This window comes from Euphorbia lathyris, chromosome 10, assembly GCF_963576675.1.
Source record: "Euphorbia lathyris chromosome 10, ddEupLath1.1, whole genome shotgun sequence".
Taxonomy (NCBI): Eukaryota; Viridiplantae; Streptophyta; class Magnoliopsida; order Malpighiales; family Euphorbiaceae; genus Euphorbia; species Euphorbia lathyris.
Window position 1 is genome coordinate 11,490,670 of NC_088919.1, and position 19,724 is coordinate 11,510,393.

Sequence of the window (19,724 nt, forward strand, 5' to 3'; positions counted from 1 at the left end):
AACTTACACTCCAAATATTCTGTCTTACTTCGACTCAACTTAAAGCCTCTAGATTCTAGAGTTTGTCTCCATAGTTCCAACTTCCTCTCCACTCCTTCTTTCGTCTCATCAACCAACACGATATCATCTGCAAACAGCATGCACCATGGTATACCATCTTGAAGTGAACTTGTTAGTTCATCCATAACGATGGCAAAAAGAAATGGGCTTAGTGCGGAACCTTGATGCACTCCAATCGTAATAGGAAACTCTTCAGTCTTCCCAACACTAGTACGTACACTCGTGCATACTCCCTCATACATGTCCTTTATGATGTCAATATATTTCCGCGAAATGCCTTTCCTTATCAAGGCCCACCAAAGTACTTCCCTTGGTACCTTATCATATGCTTTCTCCAAGTCAATGAAAACCATATGCAAGTCTTTCTTCTTATTTCGATAGTGCTCAATTAATTGTCTCATTAGATGGATGGCTTCCATAGTTGATCTTCCCGGCATAAAGCCAAACTGGTTTTCCGAGATCTTCACCGTCCTCCTTAACCTTTGTTCGATCACTCGCTCCCAAAGTTTCATAGTGTGACTCATTAATTTGATTCCCCGATAGTTGGCACAATCTTGGACATCGCCTTTGTTCTTATACAAAGGGATTAAGGTACTTTTCCTCCATTCTGATGGCATCTTATTGTTTCTCCAAATTTTGTTGAAGAACGTCGTCAACCATTCGATTCCTCTTTCTCCCAAACATCTCCAAATCTCAATAGGGATGCCATCAGGTCCTACTGCCAACTTCATCTTACTTAATGCCATTTTGACTTCACCCTTTTGAATTCTCCGCAGGCATTCGTGATTTATCATATCGTGATGGATACTTATATCTCCAACATCTTGTTGGCGATCTCCATTAAATAAGTCATCAAAATAGGACCTCCATCATTCCTTGATATCCTTATCTCCAAGATGAATCGGTCAAAGATGAATCGCTACCTGTAACTGTGATCAATCAATTTCGTAACCGTTATCCAAATACACAGAAATTATCAATTGAATCTCTGGCAATGAATAATATTACTGATTTATTGTGTTTCAAGTTCATCTCACATATCACAGATAAGTACAGAACCTTAGTTCAGAAATTTCTGCTTAATCAACAAAATTCAAACCCCTAACTCCATATTTACGCAAAATCTAAAATCAAAAACCACATAATGCAACAATAACTAAACCAAAGATATTTAGGGATTACTATTAGTACCTTAAACCAAAATCGATCTAATCTAGTGATGCAGGTGCTGATGAAGGAGTCAAGACTCGTCGGCGATGGAGGTTCAGTTGACGAGTGACTAAATCGGTCAAAGATGAATCGCTAACTGTAACTATCATCTGTTTGCCAGAAAGAAGGGGTCTCCACGAACGATCGTCGTTTTTCTGATGGTTTTTCCGCTTCTCAGTGCTGCTCTTTTCACACCTCTAGATATCTTGGAGTTAAATGCAATTTCAATGTCTTAAAACCGTTCAGTTTGAATTTGTGCCAATAAAATTATTCAATTTTGAATTTTATCTCAATTAAATCAATGTGATGATTTGAGTGATTAAAAAGCATCGGAATGATGATACAGATGACACGTCAATATGATTCAACTCAGACCTGACATCCATGTATGCGCCACCTAGCTATCACGTGTCGGTTATTTTTATGAAAAAAATAAGTTTTTTAATTAAAATAACCAACACGTGGCTGTCACGTTTCGTTCGGTCAGAGATCTGAGTCGACTCATATTGACGTATCATCCGTGTTATTATTTCGATACATTTTAATTGCAGAAATCGACAGAGTGACCTAATTGAGACAAAACTCAAAATTGAGTGATTTTATTGGAACAAATTGAAGTTAAATGACCATTTTGAGACAACCATGTAAGTTCATTGACCAATGGTACATTTAATCCGGATATCTTGATTAATCAGATTGAAAGAAAAGTAATTTGAAATTGTGAGTCGGCTTCTTCAACTCGTAATTAAACGAATTGGATTTTAATCAGCTGATATCTAACTGTGAATGACCAAATTTACGGGGTCATCAGGGTCCATGTGAATACAACTGATATTATCTATTAGTACTATATAAAAGATGGAGAAATTACAAAAATGGATCAAATTGAAGACCAATTTACATATTTAGATCAATTACTCAACTCATTACATATGTATACTATTTATTTATGACTTTTTTCAAAATACCTTTTATATATATATAACTTAGAATTTTTTTTTTCCCTTTTTTTTTCTCTTCGTTTGCAAACTCGAAAACATCACTAAATCATATGTGTCACTCTGTTTTTAATCATAATTTGCCCATGATAATGCAAAGGAAAATGTTTCTTCTTACTCATTTCAACTTTAGCATTTTGTACGTTTTGCCTAGGATAATACTTCCCGCGTATGATTTTACTTTGCATTTTTTGCAAACTGCGAAAAGAAATACTACTTCGCATAATGAGTTTACTTCGCAGTTTCACAAACTGCGAAGCAAATTCATGTACTGAAATAGTATTTTTCCTTCGTAGTTTTGTCAGACTTCACAGTTTATGAAAATTACGAAGTAGTATATTTTATTATTTACCTAAAATATACACAACTCGATTTTTGAATTCCAATTTGTATTATTTTGCTTATGTATCCAAATTTACTTTATTTTTAATCTTTAATCCGAATTCAGCAATGAAAATGTTAGAGTTTTGTAAATTTACTAAGAGTACGTTTGGTAAGACGTAATGGACTTCGTAATGGAATGCCCATTACATCAAAAGCCCATTACTATGTTTGGATGCAATTTTTAATTTTATTGGAATGTAATGAGAAAATCATAGGTTACATTTTGTTCAATAAAACTTGTAATCCCTATTACATAGAAAAAAGAGTTGAATTCTCATTACATCCAAAGCATCTAATCCTAATTATTACTCTCAAAGCTTCTCTAACCTCTCATTTATCAAATCTCACACCTCAATCTAACCTCTTATCATTCTCAAAAATGTAAAAAGTAGAAAAACGTGAAAATTTAAAAACGAAAAAAAAGTAATTTTTTATATATATGCACTAATTAAATTGATTTCAGCTAATCTAATTTTGTATTTGATTTTGATTCAAATTTATTTATTTATTTTTTGCATTTTTCGTGTTTTTCGTTTTTCGCTTCATCTTATCTTTCACGTTATCATGTTTTTCGTTAATTTTAATTGGACAAATAAAATTTTATGATTATATATTTATTTAGGCAAACATAAATATTGTAATGGTAATTACATTTCTTCATTTTCTTTTTATTTAACAATCAAACATGGTAATGGAATCACCATTCCATTCCATTACATTACAAGTTTGATTACATTACATTGCATTACCGCATACCAAACGGACCCTAAAAGTATGTGGTTTATAGTTAATTTTTTTAAGGTGTTAAAGCTTTATTGTTTTTTGTGGTCCTTCTTATTCCTTTTATAAATCTTGTACTTTATTCGACGTTTATCATACTCTATAATTTAATAAAATGATATATATATATAATAATAATAATAAAGATTAAATTGTTTTCTGTAAAGTGTAAATTTAACTCTAACCTATAAAATGATCTAAATTTAATTCTAACATTTTCTAGCAATATCAATTTAATTCTAAGTTACTAAAAAATTGAAAAGGTTGGGTTGATTGTTATATAACTTTCATATCAGACATTCCAAACATCAGTTATAGTTAGAAAAAAAATATATGAAACTGCTTCAATTTATCAACAAACTCATTTGAAATGTCTAATATGACAGTTAAACTATGAAGTACTGACTCGGGTGCGGATACAAATACGAAAAACTTAATTTTAAAAAAAATATGAGACACAAAAACGGAATACGATAATTTTCTATATAATTAATTATATATACATTACTTATAAAAATATATACATATTTAAAAGTGATAGAAGTACATAAATTAATTCCAATTATTTTCTTGTATACAGTGGGTAAGTTTTACTTTGTTAAAAACAAAGTAACCATAGAAGACACCTTTGTTTAAGCAATTATTTTAGAGACTAACTTTAGGAATATTAATAAATGTAAATGTGCATTTTTAAACATATAAAGAGTAAATTCTGATTTACTCCTTACTCGAGAGGGATAACCTCTTGGTTCTTTTCTTTTCAAAAGAAACTGGACACGACATGGACATAGTGGGATACATTTTGCCGTATCAGATGCGAGTTCGACACCATCACTCCAACCCCCCGGAAGAGTGTTGCTTCATAGCAGTTAAATAAAGGGATAAGGTATCAAAATAGGCCTAAAGTTTTTGAAAAAATATCACTATGGGTTCCACATACAAAATAGAATCAAATTTATGTTTAACGTTTAAAAAAGTGTCAATTTAGGCTCTGATAACAAAATGTCACATTTATTACTCTGTTAAGTTATGATTTCTCTCACCACGTACAATTTACAGAATTTAATATAGTAATATGAATGACGTGTCACGTTCCGTTATTGAGGCCTAAATTAGTACATGTTTTTAAACGTTAAACCTACATTGATGTTATTTTATACGTAAAGCCTAAATTGATACTTTTCTAAAAATTATAGGCCTATTTTAGTACTTATCTTTTAAATAAAAGTCAAGCTGGTTTTTAGTCATTTTATCTCCTGAACTTACGGGACACTCCATTTGCCTATTCAACTATTTAAAAGTGGTATTAGCAACCCTTGTTTTCATTATAACAGAAACAACTATGACATGTTTTCATTGCAAGCACCAAGGTCATAGCAAAAAGGGTTGTGCACTACGAAAACAAGCTGCAAATGAGGTTAGTATAGATATTACACAAGTTCTCTTGTAAAAATTGCATATAGGGTTGTGCATTACTAAAACAAGCTACAAATGAGGTTACATATATACAGGCCGGTTCTAATATTTTCACGAACACTTGTACTAATGTTGGCACTTTATTTTGTTTCCGTTATAATGAAAATAGGGGATTGCTAATACCACTTTTAAATAGTTAAGAGGACAAATAAGTCGTCCCGTAAATTCAGGGAACAAAATGACCAAAATTGATAAGTTCAAGGGTTGCGTATGGTTCAGGAGTATACTTTTTTACAATCAAATTTGGCAATATCCCTAAAAAATATCTGTAAATATTAAATTTCTTCCAAAAAAAAAAAAACATTTGATATTAAATTAAATTAAATAAACATTTGATATATTAATTCTAGAACTTAGATTTGATTGGTCACCATAAATCTGGACTTTATTATATTATATGCTACAGGCAGGACCACTCATCATTTAGCCTTTGATATTTTGATCTCCACTCTCACTATTTCTTCTCCAGTCGTCCAGGTAAAATATGAGAAACAACAAATTCTCTTCGCCATACATAAATATCTATCAATCTCACTCAGGCGAGCTTGACTTTATTATAATGGTGGCTTCATCCATAACCAAGCGATTCGATTCCATTTCTAGAGCTTGCTTGCTTGTTATACAACGTGACTCGCATCTTTTTTGGCATCTGGTGAGTGTTTTTTCCTTTTTCTAGAGAAAGAATCCGTGATTTTAAGCTTGTTTTATTTCACTTTCCAGATTTGATATCACTTAAAGTAGAAAAATCTCTGAGTATCTGGTTCTTTCTTTGTTTACTGGTTGTGTTTTTAGCGGAATTAGCAAGCTGATTATGAAGGAGGAATTGATTAATTAGGGTTTAAGATGGAAGGATTTTGGATTCTGGTGGTTTCGATGATGTTTTGTAATGGAGTTTATGCTAAAAACATCACAGAAAGACCTGAATTCGTTAACATTGGAGCTGTTTTGGCATTCAATTCAACTATTGGAAAAGTAGCACGAATTGCTCTTCAAACAGCTGTGGATGATGTGAATTCTGATCCATCTGTTCTTAGTGGAACCAAGCTAAAATTCGTTATGCAAGACACTAAATACAGTGGATTTCTCGGCATTATAGACGGTACATTTTTCGATTTTCTACTATATTGTTTAGTTTATTGCTTTGACAAACAGAATTAATTAGATTAGGTTCTGTAATTGCAGCTTTAAAGTTCATGTCGAAAGATACCGTTGCTATAGTTGGTCCTCAATCCTCAGTTACAGCTCATGTAGTATCACTTGTTGCAAAAGATCTTCATGTCCCTTTATTATCATATTCTGCTACTGATCCAACTCTATCTTCACTTCAATACCCGTTTTTTGTAAGAACAACTCAGAATGATTTGTTTCAGATGGCTGCAATTGCTGAAGTTGTTGAGTATTATGGATGGAGAGAGGTGATTGCTATCTATGCAGATGATGATTCTGGAAGAAACGGGATTGCTTCCTTAGGCGATAAGCTTGCTGAGAATAGATGTAAAATTTCATATAAAGCACCTTTAAGTCCTACTGCTACTAGAGATGAGATTACTGATGCATTAGTTCAGGTTGCTTTAACCGAATCTCGGATTCTTGTTGTGCATTCTTTGTATCCTTGGGCTACAATTGTGTTTGATGTTGCTCAATATCTTGGCATGATGGGTCCTGGATATGTTTGGATAGCTACTAATTGGCTTTCGAGTCTTATAGATACGAGTTCTCCGCTTCCTGAAGATATGACCAATAACATTCAAGGAGTTCTTACGTTGCGAATGTACACGCCTGAGTCGGAACTCAAGAGAAAATTTGTGTCCAGGTGGAGCAACTTGACAAATGGAATAGCTGATGATGATGTCCATATTGGGTTGAATACTTATGGTTTGTATGCTTATGACACTATTTGGCTGCTTGCACGAGCAATAGATGCGTTTTTCGATGAAGGGGGGAGGATTTCGTTTTCTAATGATTCAAGACTAGCTCAACTAAGTGGCAGTGGCTTGAATCTTAATGCATTAAGCATCTTTGATGGAGGAAAATTGTTGCTTAAGAACATTTATGAGGCTGATATGGAAGGTGTGACAGGTCGGATGAAGTTTAGTTCTGATGGTAATCTCATTCGTCCGGCTTATGAAATCATCAATGTGATTGGTAACGGGTATAGAAAGATCGGTTATTGGTCTAATTATTCAGGTTTATCAGTTGAGCCTCCGGAGACATTTTATTCAAGGCCTCTGAATGGTTCTGATTCGAGTCAGAAGCTGTTCGGTGTGATCTGGCCAGGACAAACAACAGAGAAACCTCGCGGATGGGTGTTCCCAAACAATGGAAAACATTTAAAAATTGGAATTCCTAATCGTGTTAGTTATCGCGAATTTATCGCGCAAGTAAGCTCTGATATGTTTGCTGGATACTGCATTGATGTTTTTACTGCTGCTGTTAACTTTCTGCCATATTCTCTTCCATATAAATTGATTCCGTTCGGAGATGGAAAAAACAATCCAAACATTAATGAGCTAGTCCGGTTGATCACAGCTGGTGTAAGTACTAAAAACCGAAACTTGAAGTTTATCGAAAACTGGTTCATTTAACATCAAACCATTTTACATTTTATCTTCAGGTTTTTGATGCAGCAATTGGTGATATTACGATTACTACAAACCGAACAAGGGCAGTAGACTTTACGCAGCCATATGTCGAGTCTGGTCTAGTCATAGTAGCACCGGTTAAGAAGAAGGAATCTGATGCATGGGCTTTCCTGAGGCCGTTTAGCCGAAGCATGTGGGGAGTTACTGCTTGCTCTTTTGTAGTAATTGGTGTAGTTATTTGGATTCTGGAACACAGATTGAATGATGATTTCAGAGGTTCACCTCGACGACAATGCATCACTATTATATGGTGAGTTACAAACTGAGACATTTTCGAGTTTTTCTGACATTTTCGAGTCCTTTAGCTATGGAGAAATATTGACATAATGTTAACTTCTGCTGCAGGTTTAGCTTATCAACCATGTTCTTCGCGCATAGTGAGTTCGAGCGAAACTTCTCTATTGATATATATTGGAATAAGCAATTCGAATTGAAGTTAACAAGAATTCGGTTTCCTGTTTCGTGCAGGGGAAAATACTGTGAGCACGCTCGGTCGGCTTGTCCTAATCATATGGCTATTTGTAGTGCTTATAATTAACTCAAGTTACACTGCAAGCTTGACCTCAATACTCACAGTGCAGCAGCTTTCGTCTCCGATTAAAGACATCGAAAACTTGAAAACAAGCAACGGTCCTATCGGCTACCAGCAAGGTTCATACACCAGGGATTATCTGATTAATGAACTTGGCTTCGACGAGTCTAGACTCGTGCCACTTCTCTTACCAGAAGAGTATGCTAAAGCCTTGAAATCCGGTCCTCATAAAGGCGGTGTTGTTGCTATCATCGATGAACGAGCGTATATGGAGCTCTTCCTCTCGACGAGATGTGAATTCAGCATCATAGGCCCAGAGTTCACCAAGAGTGGATGGGGTTTTGTAAGTAAAATTTTCGTTCTTTCTTATTTACTTCTGTTGTTCATATCACCAAACATGAGTACTCATTTGATTGCTTTGAAATCATCAGGCATTTCCTCGGGACTCGCCTTTAGCACTCGACATGTCGACTGCGATTCTAAAACTATCCGAAAACGGGGATCTGCAGAGGATTCATGACAAATGGCTAATGAGAAGTGCTTGTAGCTCAGCAAGCACAACGTTAGAAGTAGATCAGCTCGCATTGAGGAGCTTTTCGGGCCTTTTCGCGATATGCGGGTTAACTTGCCTGATTGCTCTCTTGTTATATTTTGGGAAGATGTTTAGGCTATTCAGTAGGCATAACTCTTCTGATCAAGTATCATCTTCCGGTCCCAGCTTAACCTCTTCTCGGCTTCAGACATTTATGTCGTTTATTGACGAGAAGGAAGAATCGAAACACCGGTCAAAAAGAAGGCAACTCGAAATGATCTCAAGGAGAGGTGAAGAGATCAATTCCATGGAAACAACCAATTCAAGAAGAACAAATCTGGAATCAACTTCAGATAGCGGTTTTGATTATGGCAATCAAGTTTAACTTGAATGAAAACAACTTTTGCATCATTCTCGGCTCGAATCTGGATTAATTTTATGGTAAAAAACAGTTTTTCGCATCGAAAAATTGTTTTTCACCATCTAGTTTTTGATAATGAGATCGTTTATACTTGTACATCAAGTGATTCTATTTTTGTTGATGAATTTGTAGTTCGACACACTAAATTATTGATCAATTATAATTGTATATATTATACATTGAGCTTTTAGTTAACAAGACAATTATTAGCAAACATGAAACTCACAAAGGCGCCCTGAATAGCTCAATCATTGAAAATCGGAAAGATATAATATAAGGTCAAGATGTTTCTAATCAAGAGTTCAATCTTAAGAAATCGGCGCTGAAAACTTCAATTGTCCCCTTAATTTTTTAAAGTTTCAAATGATTTTCTATTCCTGATTAATTGTATTCAACACTTTTTGTTTCTTGATGCAAAAAATTGGAAACACTGTCATGTGTCAAAGTGATAATAACGTGACAAATAGAGTTACTTGCAACTTTTAAAAGTTGAGGAGCAAATTGAAATTTTGGCCAAATAAACCTAAAAATCCCAACGATTCAATTCGACGGTTGGACATGGAGCATATTAGTCGGTTTCAAACTTCAATCTTTCACCTCAGTTGCAAGAGTCTAGAATAAGCGAAACAGTCATTGAAGAGTTGGTTGAATAAGGTTCTTCAGCGATACTTCATACGATTCTAAGTTCCAAAACAGGTACAATCTTCTCTCTTCCTCTTTTCTATTTGTTTTTCTCCTGAAATACTAGAATAATGGGCAATTGATCTTCAAAATCTGTTTACTTTTATGCATATTACCTGTTCGATGAAATGCTCAGTGGAAGCAATTTGATGCATATTACCTGTGGGATGAAATGCTCAATTGAAGCAATTTTGAGCATATTACATGTTCGATGAAATGCTCAACTGAAGCAATTCTATGTATATTACCTGTTTGATGAAATGCTCAACTGAAGCAATTCTATTTATATTACCTGTTTGATGAAATGCTCAACTGAAGCAATTCTATGTATATTACCTGTTTGATGAAATGCTCAATTGAAGCAATTTTATGCCTATTACCTGTTTGATGAAATGCTCAATTGAAGCAATTCGATGCATATTACCCTTTAGATGAAATGCTCAATTGAATCAATTTTATGCATATTACTAGGGTAAGTAGCTCAGCTCGATAAAAGCTCTATTGTGTTTCGCTCGATTTATAAATTAGCCGAGATTGAGCACATCGAAGCTCGGACAAAAGCTCGATTATAAGTTCATGAACAATCTCATGACCAACTTGATTATAATGTTCATGAACGTAATCTCATGACCAACTTGATTATAATGTTCATGAACGTTCACCGAACAAACTTGGTTCTATTATTTTTCTAATAATAATATTTCTATAAATTGGAAATTTAAAACAATGTAGTTTTGTATGCATTTTAGTTTTGTAGATTTCAAAACTATGTAGTTCTGTGGCAAGAAATTTCAAATCAATATAATTAACGGATATAATTAGTAAGTTGTTCGCGAACGAAGTCGATAAACTGAAATAACGAGCTGCTCGTGAGCAAAGCTCATGAACCAGCTCACGAACAGAATGTTGAGTTCGAGCTTGTCAATTTTATGACGAGCCGAGTATGAGCAGCAGCTCGGCTGGGCTCGATTACAGTCTTACATATTACCTGCTCAATGAAATGCTCCATTGAAGCAATTTTATGCATATTACCTGTTCGATGACATGCTCACTTGAAGCAATTCTATGCATATTACTTGTACGATGAAATGCTCAGTTTATGCATATGACCTGTTCAATGAAATGCTCAATTGAAGCAATTTTCTGCATATTACGTGTTCGATGAAATGCTCAATTGAAGCAATTCACAATTAATTATTGTGTTCGATGAAATGCTCAATTGAAGCAATTCACAATTAATTATTTTGTTGAACTGCTTAATTTTACAATGATACAGCTAAATGGCCCCAAGATGGAAAGGAAAGAGCGCAGAAGCAAAAGCACTTGAAGATCCAATGTCGAAGATTGTTTCACAGCTTTCTTCTTCTCTAACTCAATCAAATACTCGTGGATTACTCACCGGATGCAGTGTACTGATCGCAGTAGAACCCGAGCAGACTGAACTTCTTACTCGTGCATGTTTCGGCCGGCCAATCATAAATGCTTCGAAAGATAAACAATGGTTTCAATTAGGTACGGAAGAAGCATTTTACTTACAATATTACTTAAAATGCCTGAAAATTGTTGATGATGATGATTGCGAGAAGAGTTCTGATGAGCTATGGAAGTATATGAAATCAAAGACGAAAACTTTCCCTGATTTATTCAAAGCTTATTCTCATCTCCGGAAGAAAAACTGGGTTGTGAGGCCAGGATCACAGTATGGTGTGGATTTCGTTGCTTATCGTCATCATCCGTCTTTTGTTCATTCTGAATATGCTGTTATTGTTTCATCAGAAGAAGATAGTAATGGGAGATTGAGAGTTTGGTCTGATTTTTATTGCACGATTCGACTTTGCGGAAGTGTTGCAAAAACTTTGTTAGTTGTTAATATCAGTAAACATGGAAATGGTGATCCTTCTCCATTGTGTTTGGATGGATACTCTGTTCAAGAGCATATAATCACTAGATGGAGTTCAGAACAAAGCCGTGAGGATCAAACCAGCTCTGAAAACAGAACCAAGTAAGAAATTCTCCTTGAAAAGTTTGGGTTTTGGTTGATTTATTTGGAATTATAGGGTAATTCTTGAACAACTCTATCAAAGTTGTATTTATTGATTTGTTATTTTTATGGGATAAGGTCGAAATTTACCGAGAGGGCGAGCCTTGGCGCAACGGTAAACGTTGTTGTCGTGTGACCGAGAGGTTACGGGTTCGAGCCTTAGGAGCGGCCTCTTGCTAAAAAAATTGGCAGGGGAAGGCTTGCCCCCAATACACCCTTGTGGTGGGACCCCTCCCCGGACCCTCGCTTAGCAGGGACGCGTAGTGCACCGGACTGCCCTTTTAAGGTCGAAATTTACCTCTAACGCAGTAAATGGTGCGATTTTACACCTAACGTGATCGAGCAAAATTAATTTTACACTTGCCTAATAGAAAAATTGAACGGACTGATTTAACTACTTTTCGACGGTCACATCTACAAATAAGTTTGTCGATAAACTGAGATAGTTTCGTGTATTATGATAAGTTGTTTATTAGGAAGCATCGGACTTCTAGGAGATTAACGTATGAGTGTCGGATACTCCCACACTCTAGGGACAATCCAAAAGAGGGGTTGACATATAAAAAAATTATATAAAACATTAATAAAAAAAAGAAATCAAAATCTATAGCAGTCGTCCATTTTTTAGTTTAAATAGCTTTGTGAGATATTAATATGAAGTGGACTTTGAATCATCAGTTGAAGCTTTTAGTTCAAATGGTTCCATGACATGGTATTGAACTATCAGCTTGAGCTTTTAGTTCAAATGGTTCCATGACAAGTTTGAAGTATTAGATGTTTATTTTTTTTATGAATTAATGACTTATTATGGATGATATATATATATACACTAGCGTCGAGCTATTTTTCCGCAGGACCTCCCCTACAGTATCTTCACCGCAGTAGAGTTTAACCACCAAGTTCGGGATGGATTGGTGTGGTTCCTCTACGCCTAGGACACCAGAATATCGAACCATGAACGAAGAAAGGCATGAGAGAAAAGCATATTGGCTAGTGATTCTGAGGCCCCAATTCTTGACTGGAGGGGACACCAAAGGCCTCTGCCCTTCCATCCTTTGGATCAATAGAGAGGGAGGGCAGAGCTTTTGGTTTTTTCATGTTGTCAAAGAGTTGAACAATAAAAATAGATGGCGAGTACCTAATCGAATTGATCGGGTCATGTAGGAACAAGGTTCAAGTCTACCGGTCTGTTAGGATGCCTCTGCTGCATACATCATTGCACTTTCACTTGACACCTATTGTAATGATAAACGGCTTGTCTCGCCGTGACCTTCTTTTGAATTCTCAAAACTTCTGTCACTCCATCCCCGCATATATATATATATATATATATATGGCGTGTTCTATGAAGCACGGACTCTTCCCCGGGGTCGCCGTGGCCGAGTCGGACTCGCCGGACTCGGGGACACGGCGGGACACAGCCGGAAAGTTGGACACGGCGGGGGACACGGATAGGGACTCGGCTGGGGTAAAAAAAGTTAAAGATTAGGGTTTTTTTTTAATTTATAAAATTTAAGGATCAATTATACAATTTACCAAAAAACCTAAATTATAATCTCACCTCTCTCCTTCCTTGCGCAAATCGCGATTCCATCTCCTGCAAATCACGATTCCATCTCCTTCCTGCGCAAATCAACATCACGATTTCATTTTTGTTTAGGGAATAATCAGAAACAATTTCTTCTCTCCTGGGTTCTTCCTTCTCATGCGCTGCAATTCTTCTCCTGAGTTCTTCTCCTGGGATTCTAATTTCCTTTTTCTTTTGGGATAAACAGAAACCATTCCTTCTCCTGGGATATTCGGATTTCATACTTCTTTTGGGGTTCTTCATCTCCCTTGTTTTTGTAATGAATTAATGACATATCTTATTATGATGTTTTTTTTATAGATCAGAGAATGATTTATTTGTGATTTATCTAAGTTTTTTATATATTTTCATATCTAATATATATATAATTAATTATATAAAATTTGACGTGTTCCCGCCGCACCCGTGTCTCATATTTTCTAAAAATGTCGTGTCCGCACCCGTGTCCGTGCTTCATATGGCGTGTTCCTACATACCTGTATCTCATATTTATTTAAAAATACACTTGTCGCACCCACACCCACACCCGTGTCGATGCTTCCTAAGTTGTTTTTCAATAATATAGTAAACATATTAGGCAAATTTTTTTGTGATCAACTTGTTTGCAACCATGTTAGTAACAGAATAAATACGTAATTGTTTTTCAATAATATAGTATACATATACGTAATTGTTTTTCGAAAGGGATAATGTGACAGTGAAATAACGAGTCAAATAACACTAAATCAGCTTATTTAAATTTTCTGTTAGCTAGGGATAATTTTACCAGCTCTCTAAACTTGTCCAAAATAGTAGATTGACCTATGAACTTTGCAAGTGTCTCATCATCTTTCTGAACTTGCTTATTTCGTATCACCAGCTCCCTAAACTTGCTTATTTCGTATCACCAGCTCCCTAAACCTGTCCATAAAAGTAGATTAACTCCCTGAACTTTGCAAGTGTTTCATCAACTCTCTAAACTTGCTTATTTCGTATCACCAGCACTTGTCCATAATAGTTGGTGAGACACTTACAAAGTTCAGGAAGCTGGTGATATATTAGGCGTGTTTTATACATTATTGACAAATGTGTGCTCCCTAAGAAAAGGATAGAGAACATTTAGACTTTATCCTCATTTTTATCAAAAATTTACAATCAACCTAATGGGTTTATAATTTCGGTGCAATGAATTTTGGTTAAGATTCTAATGGATTTATAAAAGTTTATTACATATTGAGCTTCTCCAACTTGTACTTAAACACTTAATAACTCTTCAAACTTCTACCGATACATTTTTATCAGGTGAAATGCACCATTGGTCACTGAACTTAGATGGTTGTTTTAAAATGGTTACTCAACTTTAATTTGTCTCAATAAAATCACTCAATTTTGAGTTTTGTTTCAATTAGGTCACTCCGACGATTTCATTGGTTAAAATGCATCGGAATAATGACATGCGTGACACACCAACACGAGTCAACTCAGATATCTGGTCGGAACGACAAATGACATTTATTCATGTGCTATGTGTCGTTTATTTTTATGAAAAAATAAAATAATTTTTTTTTCATAAAAATAACCGACATGTGGTTGTCACGTGTCGTTACTGTTAGACACCAAGTTAACTCATGCTCACGTGTATGTCATGGCATTATTCCGATGCATTTTAACCACTGAAATCGTCAGAGTGACCTAATTGAGACAAAACTCAAAGTTGAGTGATTTTATTGAGACAAATTGAAGTTGAGTGGTCATTTTGAGGCAACCATGTAAGTTGAGTGACCAATGGTGCATTTAATCCCATTTTTATCACCTCAACTAGCTTAAGGCCATTTTTGGCAATTATTTGATTACATTAGCTTATTACCTTTTTGGTTAGCGGATTGTGTGAAATTGTTTGGTAAATTTTAGCTGTTTGTGTAAAATGACAAATAAGGACATGGTAACGCATTTATTTGGGATTAAAGAATATTAATTAGAGGTAAAAATGTCCACAAAAAGAGATGGAGCAATAAGCTAATTGAAAAAGCTCATAAAATGCGCGTTTTCAAAATTAGCTTTTTGGACCCAATAAGCTCTCACTATTATTAGAGGTTTGACTAGTCAAAATCTCTATAGTGACTGAAACCTCTCATTTTACTCCAAAAAGCTTTTCACCAAACAAAGCGCCTAAATCTATCTAGTCTCAACTTGCTTTGCTTAAACTTCAAATGATGCTAAGACCATACAATACAGCTAAATTAGAAACAAGAAATCAACCATGACAATTTAAGCAAGAAGAGATGATAAAAAGGCGGTTTTAAATTTCTTAGGCGTTTGAATATAACGATTTATAATTTTTCATTTTTCTATAAATCTATTCATAAATGTTATTGCATAGTTCATAATTATTAAAGGCGCATCTTATGCTCGAAAGGGGCAATAGGCTCCAAGTATGTCACATGAAAAGTCAAAAGACGGGCTTTATTCAAGAGGCATATGCCTCGGGCACTTTTGTGCGCCTAGCGCCTTGCTGGAGGCACGTCTAGGTGCCATTTTATAAGTTAGACAAATTTTTTATAGGTTCCAAGTTAAAAAAAAATGGTTATTACCATACTAGAGTAGAAACAAATATCATGAATACCTCTACTTCACGTACTAATACCTCTACTTCACGTACTAGGTCTAGGCCAAACGAGAAGGCGAAAGCACCATCTTCTATTGTTCGAGAAAGAACTCCGACAATTCTTAAAGATGAGGAACAAGAATCTGGCTTTGTAGAGATTGAGAATTTTAAAAATGAATTTGATGTTAGAGATGATGACAAGGATGATTATAAGTGAAATGACAAATGAATATAGATTATAGCAACTTTAATTGAATTAAGTGTTTAGATTTAGGTTCTGTTTGTTTGTCCAAAAAAAAATTGTGCAGGAAAATATTTTCTTGATTTTTTGATATTTGTTTGTTCATCAACCGAAAATTTTAGGTTAGTCAACAGAAAAATATACGAGGAAAGTGATGAAATTTTTTTACTATTTTGAAAAGGAGATTTTTTTTTAACTTTTGGAACTTAACTTGTTGCTTTTTATCCTTTTGAAAACACTATTCATCCACCTTTTTTTTTCGTTTTCTGGTATCGTAGCTAAATATTGAAAAATATTTTATTTTCCAACAAAAAAATTCTTATCCAATATTTTTCAAAACACAATATTTTCCGGCAAACAAATTTAGAATCTATTATTATGAATGAGTTAATAGCCAATTTGAAATCTATTTATGTTACAATGTTATGATTAAAATTAGGGTCTTAATATTTACAGTCCTAAGAACTGTAAATAAAACCCACAAATTACTATTATTAGTGTTAATTTAGTTTTTCAAGATAATCTTATAATAAAGTTTCTTGCTATTTAAAAATTAAATTATTAAATACTCATAAAAACTAATAAATTAATTATATTTCCAATACAAATAAATGCTTTAGAATTAAGATTTTATTTTATTGAAAATATATGGAGAATTAATTCTTATATACGACTCTTACGGTTGTATGTATCATTTGCTTTAAAATTATGGTAATTGAATACTTTAGTATTTATTTATTTCTTTGCACTTTAGAAATATTAATTGTAATTATTGTGGTTTTATATGTCGCATTCTAAAATTGTAGTTACTTATGATTTTAAATGTTGTTTTTATTCGGTGCGTTTTATATTATATCACTTAGACGCACACCTACACCTTGGCCCTTTGATATAGTGTTATTTGATAAATTTGAAAATTAAAACGCGGATAAAATAAGTATTAAATTTTAAGTGTTAAATATTTTAAACGTCAGAAATAGTAAATGACGTAACTGTTTGTTAAATATAGAAAATAAATAATGAATATAAAAATGTTACTCCCTCCATTTCAAAATAATTGTCATTTTTGATCAAATTTTTTCATTTCCTATTATTTGTCAGGTTTAGTTTCCAATACAATTTTTTCCTATTTTACCCTTATTAATGAGCTTAATATTAAGGGTAAATTTCAAATAAAACCCCTGTGGTTTCACTAATTTTCAGATAAAGGTCTGCGGTTTACTTTTTGTCAAAACGAGGATTGAGGTTTCATACTTGGATTAATGCTATTAAAACTATCTTTAACGACATTAAAATGAAAATTTTCAAGAATTAAAGTTGTTCAATGTCATATTTTCTATGGAACTACATTTTCGATTTTCAAAAATCATCTTTTTTGGAACTTTCTCTCTCTAAACATTAACTTTCTCTCTCTTTACCAAACTTCATCTAAATGATCTTAAAATAAAAAAGTTGAAGAATTAAAGTTTCTTAGAATATTAGTAGTTCTTAAAATATGTCATTTTTGAAGTCGTCAAGTGTGATTTTAATAGTATCAATCGAAAAAGTCCTTATTTTGCTAAAGTTGAAAACCTCAATCCTCATTTTGATAAAAAGTAAACCACAATCCTTTATCTGAAAATTAGTGAAACCACAAGGGTTTTATTTGAAATTTACCCTAATATTAATTACACTTTTTGCTATTTTAGATTTTCAATGTATGTAGAGTGGTTCAATTTAATGAGTGACACAAAAAAATGAGAATTATTAATGAAGAGAGATAGATGGTATTCTAGTCCATGTTACATAAATTTAATGCAAATCAATCATTTCCTTAATACGTGTGATTTGGTGAAATGTGACAATTATTTTGAAATGAAGGGAGTATTTGATAATATCAATTTTAAATTTTAAATTAAATGTTCTGATTTATTTTCGCAAATGATACTTAATTGGATAATTTAAGTTAAAGAATTACAATTTTCAAATAAATTTAAAATAAGCAAGTGTAGAATTTATTAAATAAAGTTATCAAATAGGGCATACAATGTAATTATTCCATGCAGTGCAAGGTCGATTCTCGCCAACAATGACAGGAGCAATCTCGTGCCGGAAAGCTCTAAGTTGGATTAAAGAAAGAGGGGATGATATGGTATGTGTGGAGAGGGATGTCCAAATTATTATCAACGCGTTATGTCAAGAACTAGAAGACGGTTTTTCAAATATCGAGCTAGTGTTAGCTGATTGTCGTACTATCACTGAATCAATTCCGCATTGTGAGTTTCAATTCATCATAAGGTCCGGAAATCAAGTGACTAACGAGACAGCTAAACTAGAATAATCTTCTACTGAGCTAATGATAACAGACATTATTCCCATAGGCATATGATCGATTCATTTATTAAATTTATTCTTTCATTAAGAAAAATGTAATTACTTAGAACACAATTAATATTTTTACCTTGTGTTATATTTAACACGAAGTTATAGTATTAATGTTAGGTAGTATAAAAAAAATGTTAGGTAGTATAAAATTTGGTTTGATGTAAATATCCACGAAGGTTAGACCTGTTCAAGAGCCCGCTAGTCCGCCCAACCCGTCCAAACCCGTATTGTATAGGTTGGGCTTGGACATGTATATTTTATGTTTGATCCGGTCCGGTCCAAATCCGTTCAAGCCCGCACATCAATGGGTTGGGCTTGAGATTTGCCTCAGAATCCCAAGCCCAGCCCACCTTTATATTATATATTATATTATTATTATTATTATTTTGTTGAAAATTATATTAGATTATATTTTGTATTTCAAGGTTTTTATCAATAAATATAGGGTGTTGTTAAACCCAGCCCCAAATTCCCACCCCTAGCCCCGTGAAAGGACGAAAATGCCCTTTCATGGGTTTTGGGGAGGAAAAACTTTTTTTTTTGCCAATCCGACACGCGGGCGTGTGGCTATCACACCCGACCACGCAGTCAGGCGTGATACTCACACGCCTCACCGCGTGGTCGGGCGTGATAGGCCAATGCCTCACCGCAAGGTCGGGCGTTTGGCTATCACGCCCGACCACGCGGTCAGGCGTGATACCCACACGCCCGCGTGTCGGATTGGCAAAAAAAATAGGTTTTCAAACCCGTAAATAGGCCGTTACACACGTAACTACAGAATTGTACTTAAAACCTAAAAATACTATACACTTTTAACTAAAATCAGTAACAATAATATAAGTTAGTGAATAAATATTATTAATTACAACATATAAAACTAATATAATCTAGTCCAAGCCTCTCTCCTTTCAGTGTATAGATTGTCCAAGTGACGAACACTCGGATCATGAAATATACGTCATTGGGTGGCAATGGGAGGCACTGGAAATGCAGGATGTAAATAAAGACGTATGTAGTGATGATAACTCCCCAAATGACAATTCACAATCTCTCGCTCTGGTGGTCTTCCATCTTCCGAACGCATCGGCAGTATAGTGCAACATCCTAACTGTGATGTAGTAAAAAGGAATATTACTACATTCAAAACAGATGCAGCATCATATAAGTCATCCGGACTCACCATCCAGTGGG

General features: G+C 34.3%; 2 protein-coding genes across 4 annotated transcripts; both read left to right on the forward strand.

The window, feature by feature from the left end:
* The first annotated feature begins 5,326 nt into the window (after positions 1-5,326).
* On the forward strand, positions 5,327-9,215 carry LOC136208540 (glutamate receptor 3.6-like). The gene is made up of 7 exons (XM_065999501.1): positions 5,327-5,559; positions 5,700-6,006; positions 6,090-7,441; positions 7,522-7,799; positions 7,895-7,926; positions 8,018-8,424; positions 8,513-9,215. The coding sequence occupies exons 2-7, from the start codon at positions 5,751-5,753 to the stop codon at positions 8,996-8,998; spliced, it is 2,811 nt and encodes a 936-aa protein (XP_065855573.1). The 5' UTR covers positions 5,327-5,559; positions 5,700-5,750; the 3' UTR covers positions 8,999-9,215.
* A 239-nt stretch (positions 9,216-9,454) lies between these two features.
* LOC136208541 (tRNA-splicing endonuclease subunit Sen2-1-like) lies at positions 9,455-16,393 on the forward strand. Of its 3 annotated transcripts, none has more exons than XM_065999502.1 (3): positions 9,455-9,730; positions 10,992-11,717; positions 15,986-16,393. In XM_065999502.1, the coding sequence occupies exons 2-3, from the start codon at positions 10,996-10,998 to the stop codon at positions 16,143-16,145; spliced, it is 882 nt and encodes a 293-aa protein (XP_065855574.1). In that variant the 5' UTR covers positions 9,455-9,730; positions 10,992-10,995; the 3' UTR covers positions 16,146-16,393. The 3 variants fall into 3 exon arrangements, with proteins under 3 accessions (XP_065855574.1, XP_065855576.1, XP_065855575.1); XM_065999504.1 differs by lacking the exon at positions 15,986-16,393 and adding an exon at positions 12,611-14,101 and having other exon boundaries at positions 9,464-9,730; XM_065999503.1 differs by lacking the exon at positions 15,986-16,393 and adding an exon at positions 12,590-14,100 and having other exon boundaries at positions 9,464-9,730.
* Positions 16,394-19,724: the final 3,331 nt, after the last annotated feature.